The sequence below is a fragment of the Brassica napus genome, chromosome C9 (genome assembly GCF_020379485.1).
Source record: "Brassica napus cultivar Da-Ae chromosome C9, Da-Ae, whole genome shotgun sequence".
NCBI lineage: Eukaryota > Viridiplantae > Streptophyta > Magnoliopsida > Brassicales > Brassicaceae > Brassica > Brassica napus.
Genome location: NC_063452.1, coordinates 24,806,700 through 24,816,125, shown reverse-complemented (window position 1 = coordinate 24,816,125; position 9,426 = coordinate 24,806,700). Strand labels below are relative to the sequence as shown.

At 38.9% G+C, this 9,426-nt stretch overlaps 2 protein-coding genes across 3 annotated transcripts; one reads left to right on the top strand and one right to left on the bottom strand.

The window, feature by feature from the left end:
* Positions 1-2,052: 2,052 nt before the first annotated feature.
* LOC111198283 (26S proteasome non-ATPase regulatory subunit 7 homolog A-like) lies at positions 2,053-7,469 on the top strand. 2 transcript variants are annotated; one of them, XM_048768862.1, is made up of 7 exons: positions 2,053-2,562; positions 2,739-2,831; positions 2,919-3,003; positions 3,137-3,306; positions 3,399-3,637; positions 3,729-5,989; positions 6,067-7,469. In XM_048768862.1, the coding sequence occupies exons 1-5, from the start codon at positions 2,385-2,387 to the stop codon at positions 3,470-3,472; spliced, it is 600 nt and encodes a 199-aa protein (XP_048624819.1). In that variant the 5' UTR covers positions 2,053-2,384; the 3' UTR covers positions 3,473-3,637; positions 3,729-5,989; positions 6,067-7,469. The 2 variants fall into 2 exon arrangements, with proteins under 2 accessions (XP_048624819.1, XP_022564907.1); XM_022709186.2 differs by having other exon boundaries at positions 3,137-3,637.
* LOC106417111 lies at positions 5,482-7,938 on the bottom strand. Its single transcript, XM_013857969.1, has one exon. It carries the CDS (start codon positions 7,936-7,938, stop codon positions 5,482-5,484), a length of 2,457 nt encoding a protein of 818 aa, XP_013713423.1.
* Positions 7,939-9,426: the final 1,488 nt, after the last annotated feature.

The following is a 9,426-nucleotide window of genomic DNA, read 5'->3' as shown; positions in this document are numbered from 1 at the left end:
CTGAAATGTAAGTCGTCTAGACCCTAAACATAACCCTTAAACTTAATTAACTAACTAAACACTTCATAAAATCAAATTAAACTTCAAAAGTGTTTACTATACACAAAAATAAACACGTATAGGTAAAAAATTAATTTTTCAAAAAAACATTCAAGCTTTCCAAAATCTAACCCTAAGAATACATACAATACTACAACATATGTTGCCAAACCCTAGACCAAAGAATACCATGATCCACTACCTACACTCATCTATGTTGAAAACAATTCAATTTTGTTATATTTTAATTTATATCACTTGAAACTGTTTATAATTACATGATTTTAATTTTTCGCTTATCAAAATATATTTTTAAAAATTTAAAAATTATTTTTAAGATCAGCTACACCAGAAGACTTACTTTGAAGTCGTTTAGATGACTTCCAACATCTCAGACGACTCAGGCGACTTACTAAGGCTATATTCGTAAAAATGACTTCTGTTTTTTTGTTTGGTCACAAGGGGCTGGACTGTAATTTCACAAGGTTTTTAGGTTAGTTTTGCATTTGATTCAAGTTTGAGTATAGGTTTGGGGTTAAAATCAAGTTGTTGGTTAGTTTTGGCAAATTCCCCGACAATATATTGCTTTCGTACATCCAAAAACTTTACAACGTTTCATACAATGATAAACCAACCGATGGGATCAAACAAGGTAATATATATAGCCATCAAAGACTTGAGAACACCACCTTGGTGCACCTCTAGCAACATAGGATTGAAACCTGAAGTCCATTAACGCAGTAGCAGCTATAAGGCGAGCTCCTCTGTTAGCTTCGTATATTCAGAGAACACATTTTGACTACCTATTTATTACCTTTTAAACAAAATGATAAGATTTAAGTTCTAAAATTTGTTCTCAATTAGATAAATATAAGAATGGGCCTTTAGATTTTATTAAATTGGTTCGGTTAAATATATCAAAGTGACTGAGAAGATATAAGGCCATTTTTAACCATAACACCTCTAATGAGTTGTTTAATCAGTTTTTTACTAATAAATGATTAAGCACCCCTCAAGCACCACTTCTTCGACAGCTTAATTAAGCACCCCTTAAGTAGCACTTCTTATTTTATTATGGTACTAGGTTAAGATCCGCGTCTTGCGCGAGATGAATATTATATATATATTATTTTTAAGTATTATATATTTTTTACATAATATGAAATAATAAATATATATTGAGTAATTAAAAATTTAGCAACTATTATGTATATAATTAAATTGGTACAAATACTTAAATAAATTTTATTTATCCAGACAAACACTTTTTTTCTATTTTATATGTTATAACATTAAGTTTAAATGATATTAACATAGATATTTAATATATTTTTAATATTGACATCTGTTAAAAAATATTTTATACTCATATTATTTTTGATCGTTTGTATTTCTTTATAACAAAATTTTTAAATCAATGATAACAATAAAAAAATTAATGGGATGTTTAATAGTTTTAGTAATTTATAATTTTAAAAACATTCAATGCAAAGTTTAAAATCTAAATATTAAGTTGTCAATAATTGTTCAAAATGTTTATCAAAAAATTTCAAATCAAATTCGAAATTTAAATACTTATGTATTTTATATGGCATATAATTTATTTTTTTAAAAAAATATTAATATGCATATATATAATATTTATTAAATGAGACTTCCTACTTATGTAATTTTTTAATCATTATTGTGAGATTTTTAACAACTTTAGTCATTTATATTCGTTTTTTAAAATTCAAAATATAACATATATGAAAAAATCTAAATTTTTATTATATAGTTAATGTGGTTGTTTAATTTATTTTAAAATAAATTAAAAATGATAGAGAATAGACTGATTTTTATCAAATCTTTATTATTTAAAATCATTAATTGTCATATATACTTTAGCCACATTAGGTAATTCCGTGATTTTTATTTAAGGAAACAATGAAGAACATTTATGATTAATGTATGGTTAATTTAATAAAAAGCTTATTATATATTTAAAATAAATTAATAATGTTTCTCTTTTAATAGATAGGAGATTTTCTCATTAATTCTCTATCATTTTTAATTTATTAGACCGCACTTATGGACCAACATATTTTTCTAAGGATTCTAAAAATTATTGTGGTGATGACATGTGGCTACAAAAATATGTCGTAATGTTTCCCTTTTAATATATAGGAGATTTTCTTTTGTTGTTAAATCCAAAAATTATTAAGTACCCTAGTTAATGTTGCTCTAAGAAGCTTATTAATGTACTACAAGTGCGGCCCATAAAAGAGAGATAAAAACACGAGAGAACAGAAGTAAGTTGATAAAGCAAAGTTGATCGGAAGTTTCCCAGAGAAATCGAGTTACTAATGACGACGACGCAATCAGCAAGTAGGATCGAGAAAGTGGTCGTTCATCCACTCGTCTTGCGCAATATCGTCGACAATCACAACCGCATCGCTAAGGACTCGGGAAAGCGTGTTGTCGGTGTTCTTCTCGGCAGTAGAAGCTCCCGTGGTATCGTTGGTGTCACCAACAGCTACGCAGGTTCGCCTCATCTCCCTATCGTCGTTGGTGTTTTATGCGTATTAGTGAGATGTATATGTATGACAGCAATTTAGTGTTAAGGGACAAAAAATTTTAGGTTGTATTTGAGTTTGCATTATCTCTAGACACTGTTGCTTTCATATGACTTGTTTGACGTTTGGTATATTGTTTTGTAGTGCCCTTTGAGGAGGATGGCAAAGACCCAAGTATCTGGTCTTTTGATGGCGACCACCATGAGTACATGTTGAACATGTTCAACGGCCTTAATGGTACTTGTCAGAAACCTGTAGCTTTGATTATATATATATATATATATTATGATCATGTTTTTGACAAAAAGGAAAACTCTTTTTCAGACAAGGAGGATGTGGTCGGTTGGTACAGCACATGCCCCAACCTCAGAGAAAATGATTTGGCTGTTCACGCTTCTATCTTTAGGAGGTTAGTTTCATCTAGCTCATTCATAATCATACTAGCACTCTTTATGTTCTGTTGACGGGTCTGATTTAAGTTACACCAGAGCCTTGTTTTACTTTCAATTAATACAACTTTCGTTTTACTTTTACTACTGCAGCTGCAGCTATGTTCTCAATCCAGTTGTGTTGGTCACTATTGACGTCCAGCCTCATCAACTTGGAATTCCCACAAAAGCTTACTATGCAGTGAATTCTTCTCTCGGAAGCAGCAAGGAAGCCTTCGTCCCTGTGTCTACAGAAATTGCTCCTCCTCAAGTCGAGGAGATCGGTACGTCCAAGCCTGTCTTTTGGTTAATTGTATCTGAGCGAGAGGAGTCTTCTCACACGTACATGGTTAAATTTATTCTTGATTTCTAACAGGCCGGAGTATCCTGGTGACTGAGATGACTCCGGGTGGTGATAATGGCTTGGTTGATAGTATCGAAGCTAACTAACTACCTGTCCCTCCAAAACAGGGTTAGGATTAGTGTTTCAGGATATGACACTTCGCTTGATGCTCTTGACCTTGTTAGCTATTTGGAGAAGCACTTTCAGTCTTGTGGTTTCCTGGAGAACATTCAGGTGCCGAGACACCCGGTCACTAATGCAATTACCGACAGGTTTGTTTTCAGCTTTCTTTACTCTAGTTTTTTTAAATTTAAAAATATGCTAACTATTTGTCTGTTTTTTTTTCTCATGATTGATAAATAGATGTACTACTGTGACTCTCAGCGGAGAATGGGCAACAGAGAAGGCATTGGCACTCAACGGAAGTGATGTGGGAGGATGGATAGTTTCTGTCACCGTTTTACCACCTGAGATTAGTGAGATGGCTTCTGGGATGAGTGCTCGTGAATATGCACTTCGTTACGTCGCCGGGACCCTGTCCATGTAGCCGCTTCTCCCTCAGGCTCTCAGCTCAGTCAGTACTATCTCCATTTCGTTTTTTCTGTTTTCCATTCTGCATTGTCTATTTTCTTTTGTTTCTGCATTTTAGACAAAGCATTTTTCCTGGTTTTTACTGGATTTACCATCTTTCTAGCATAAGAATATATGTCAGACTTTTACTGGATCTTTACTATCCTAAACCATGCATCTTAATCATCCCTAATAAGTAATAATCGTAAATTAATTATCGTTGTTACACTCTTTTTCTTCATCATCTGACACTTTGCTCAACTGTCCCTTGACGAGTACCTACGGTAGTAACATTGGCCAGTGCACGGTTTATTTAAAAATTTAAGGAATGCGAGGAGAATCTTATATTACAAATTATATGGCTTGTCGCAACTTTTCATGAATCTTAAAATCTCTGATGATAACGTACCGTCGTTGCCATGATATGATATGATATGATATTGGACTTAAAAGAACAACATAAACAAAAATAATTATGTGCGCAAAAAAGAAAAAGGTAAATACTCCATAAACAAGTTTAGAAGATTTTTATTACATAATGTTGAGGGTTAAATTAACAGAAACTGGAATAATTTGCGTATCAAAAACGAAAGGAATGAATAAAATTCAATAGTATACAAATATGAAGAAAAAGTACTGTTTTCTATGTTTTCTTTTTTGGGTTAAAAGGCTGTCTATGTGTTACCATGTTGATATTAAGATGTTTGTACAAATTACCCTGTTACTATTAGTTTCGTTAACGAACTATTTGATTACCAGTGACATGACGGCCTCTTTGAGGCAATCAAAAGTGGTTATGATCCTACGTTTATAATGTTGATAACAAAAAAAAAAAGGAAGACATTTGGTATTCTACGTTCGTTCAGTTGTTGCGGTCTTTGGTTGTGTCCACAGTTGTCCTTCAGTTCTTCCCTTCGTGTTAGTGGTTGTGTCGGTTTCCTCCATGTGGCTCTTGTTCTTTCCGTCGTGGTTTCGTTTGAAGCCCTGTGTTAGTTTAGGTCTAATATATGCTATTAGCTTGCCATCAATGTTCCCCTTTATTTTTGTTATGTTTTGCGTGTTAGTTTCGGCCTTTCATTTGATTTCAAGATTGCTTTGGTTTTGCTTAGTTTTTCTTTTTAAACATTTAGTTCTTTTTGGTAAAATTTTTGATTTTTTTTTTCCATTTTTCTAGCTATGTAATTTACTATGTGTGTTTCTTTGGTTATAATCTCTTAATTATTTATACAACGGTTTTTTTTTTTTTGCGAACTTACAACGGTTTTTTGGTTCAAAATATAAACTTGTTTGCGGGGGTTCTAAGTTTAAACATGTTTGTAAAACAATAAAGCATGTGTGTGAACGTGATATGAATTAGTATAAGAATAAAAGAAAATTATGAAAGGAGAAAAAGAAAAAGACGTGTTGCCTAACAAATGATGTATTGGTAAGAAAATGCAATGAAGATTATTACTCTTGCTTGTGGAAAATGAAAGCTATATGCACGGTTTAATACTTACGTCTTTCTTTCTCCTTTTTTTGTCACAAAACAAATTCATTCATTCAATTAGGTTGGTGGGGGAATTAACTCCACAACCACCTCTTGTTCGAACAGAGCCAGAGCATTCTTTGCTATTACATCTGCATTTACGTTTTTTAAACGGGGAATCCATCTAAAGACAGCACTCTCAAAGACCAGCGACATATGTAGTATGTCTTCCACATTTCCATATAGTTCTAGCGGCACTTCTCTCCTGTTGATGGCCTTGATCAATTGGGCAGAATCAGATTCAAATCTTATTGATCTCCTTCCTTGGGTTTGGCAAGCTGTAACCGCATCTCTAAGTGCTAAACCCTCCGCAACCAGTGGCGACGGGATGAAACTGATACCTCTTTTCCCGTAGCTGCTCTGCTCCGGGTTTGTGACGATCCAGCTCAACCCTGCATTATGCGTGGCTGAAGACCAGGCAGCATCCGACTGTGCGACGGAGTCAGTCCGAGCAGTAGGCTCCAATGGTCTTACCAGCACTCGCTTCTCCACTTGAACCTGCGCCCCTTCCCATTCTTTAGCTGCGGTAATGGCTTGAGATAGTACATCAGCTGGATTCCCAGCAAATTTTTCAAATACCCACTTGTTGCGTGCTTTCCACAGGGACCAAAAGATCCATGGGACTAAAGGTGTAGATATGAGACCTGTTGGAGGTAAGCAGCCGAGGGAGTGCATCTCCGCCCAATCCGCTCTCAAATCTGTCAATCCGCTAATGTCAAAGCTTCCTGCAAGTGGGGAGTGATTCCACACTTCTCTCGCAAAGAGGCAATGAAACAAGAGATGATTGATAGATTCCGAGCCTCCGCATCGTTTGCATCGCGGGTCCACGTTGATGTGTCGAGCTACCAGTGTTTCGCCCACCGGAAGGATTCCCTTCAGGCTCTTCCAGGTAAACATTTTAATTTTAGGCGCTAATTTCAAATTCCAAACTGTCTTTTTCCAGTCAAATTCAGAGGTCGCTTCATCCTCAAGAATCGCGTCCACTACCTCAGCCATGGCCGCGTAGTAGCCAGATTTCACCGAATATACACCATCTTTTGTTCCTAACCATCTAAGTGCATCCGCAGCCCCTTTAATGCTTGGCTGTAACTCCAGGATATGGTCTTCATCAAATGGTAGAATGGCTTGGATGACTGTTCTGTTCCAACCTCCGGTACCAGGCTGAATGAGATCTTTCACAACAAGGCTAGCTGTTTCCCGTGTAGCAGGGCCCATGGGTCTGAGCGGCGTTTCTAGGCTTAGCCAAGGGTCGTCCCATATCATAACATCCATTCCAGTACCAATCACCCAGCCCATGTTTTTGTTTAGGAGATCTCTCCCTGCCAGTATACTATTCCATCCATGGGAGGCCGAGCTTGGGGCGGTGCAGGTCAGGAGGTTTCCGTCCGGACAGTACTTAGGTAGAAGGGTTCGACCCAACAGACCATCTGGTTTCTCCATGAGCCGCACACTGATCTTGGCTAAGAAGGCCTCGTTAAAAGCTTGGATATCTCGTACTCCCAATCCCCCCATGCCTTTTGGTAAGGTTAGCTTCTCCCATGCGATCCAAGCCATCTTCCGTTTGCCATCGCCTCCGTCCCACCAGAATCGTGTTAAGGCGGATTGGATCCGCTTACACAAGGAGATTGGTAATTTGAAGCAAGACATTGCATGTGATGGGATGGGGGTAAGTACACTCTGCATCATCACAAGTTTCCCGGCAGTCGATAGATATCTATTTGACCAACCACTCGCCTTTTGCTTAATCCGATCTACCAAGGAAGAAAATATATCTCTCTTACGTCGCCCAAAATGTTCCGGCAATCCTAGATACTTTCCGACCCCGCACTCCTTGTGGATTTGCAGTGCGTGGTGGACTCTTTGTTTGAGCTCAGCCGGCGCCTTACGGGAGAAGGTGATAGAGGATTTGTCTCTGTTAACAACCTGACCAGATGCCTCCTCGTATGTCGCCAGGATCGTCTTGAGGGCAGCTGTAGATTCCTTGTTTGCATTAAGGAAAAACATAGTATCGTCCGGAAACAGCAGATGGGTGATTCGGGGACTCCCCCTACACACTTGAATCCCTTGGATAAGGCCATCTTCTTGTGCTTTGTTACAAAGACCCGAGAGCACTTCACTACAAAGAATGAATATGTAGGGTGAAAGGGGATCGCCTTGGCAGATTCCTCGGCTCGGTATAACCTTTCCTCTAGGTGAACCGTTGATGAGGAAGGAATATGTAACTGACGAGATACACTGCATGATCAAACCAATCCAGAGATGGTGAAATCCGAGTCTCTCAAGCACTGCAGAGATGAAGTTCCATTCGAGGCGGTCGTATGCTTTGCTCATGTCCGTCTTAACGGCCATCGCCACTCTCTTCTCAGCTTTTGACGTCTTCAACGTGTGCAACACTTCATGAGTAATAAGGATATTATCTCCAATTGCTCTACTCGGGACGAACGCTGATTGATTCTCCGATATTAGCTTTTCCATCAGCGGCTGCAGTCTTCGTTGGAGAATCTTAGAATACACCTTGTAATAGACATTACACAAGGCAATTGGCCTATAGTCCGAGACTCGCTGTGGGCTCTTAATTTTCGGGATAAGACAGACATGTGTATTGTTGATGTCTCGTGGGAGGGTTCCTGATCGGAATGTGTTTTGGATCTCCTCCACCAGGTCTGCCGACTTCCTCCCAGTGTGTATGGTAAAAGCTCGCTGAGAAACCGTCCGGGCCAGGCGCCTTCTCTCCGTTAATTGCAAATATTGCCTCCTTTATTTCGAGCGCCGTGGGTATCGCGATCAGGCCCTCGTTGTCCTGTTGGGTGATGACTGGTTTGATAGCTCCTCGTACTGTCTCCAAGCTATCTCCCGGGTTCGAGGTGAATAAAGTTTTGAAGTACGATACAATCATCACTGCTATCTCAGCCTCCTTATGGACCACCTTGCCATCGCTATCTTCAAGCACGGTGAAGGCATTCGCTCGGCGTCTGTTTTTTGTAGTCGCGTGGAAGAAGCCTGAGTTACGGTCTCCCAACTGAAGCCATAACAACCTACTCCGTTGCTTCCAAAACGCCTCCTCCGCCAAATAAGCCGCATTCAGACTAACGTTGATCTCCTTGATTAAGCTCGTATCGTTCTGTGGGCTTGTTAGGGCTTCTTCCGCTTCTTCTGTTCAATGAGCGTTTTACTATTGCAGTATTGGAGCCTGTTCCACTCCACAATGGCGCTTCTTGTAGATGATAGTTTATCCATAACTCTTCCTTGCGGAGCCTGTGCCCATGATTCTCTAATGACCTGTTTCGCTTCCTCATTTGAGTTGAGGCGGCGATCATATCGGAACAGTTTTCGTCGCTTTAAAGTTGAGGGATCAAGGAAGGTCAGCAACGGCTTATGATTCGATCCTTCGTATTCCAGATATTGGCACCGCGCTGTTGGATAAACCTCCGCCCATGCACTATTTGCATCCGCCTTATCCAGCCTACATCTCACAAAGTGTGTGCCTCTTTGTCCTCTCCAAGACAGTGGGTCTCCTGAGTGGTGCAGGTCGTATAGGTCTCCCTCCGAGAAGAAGGTTCTAAGATCCAAAAACGACCCCTCTGGTCGATCCGGTCCCCCGACTTTTTCATCACTTGTGAGGAGATCATTCAGGTCCCCTGTTAGGAACCAAGGGGCGTCCCTATCTTCTGCAGAGACAAGAAGTTGGTTCCAGAGACCTTTGCGTTGTTCTCTGTCGGTACAACCATACACAAAACTCGAGTAGAAAATTCTTCCTTGAAATTCAATTTTTGCTTCCATTACATTTGCATTAGAGTACAATACCGTGAGGTTAACCTTTTGATTCCAGAACAGAGCAACCCACCGGCTCCATGCCCCGTCGGAGGGACAAGATAGTGCGCTTCGTAGTTCAGTTGTTTACACTTCTGGAGAACGAAGTCATCGGGATTTTTGGTCTCAATTAGAAAGAGTATATCTGGTCGG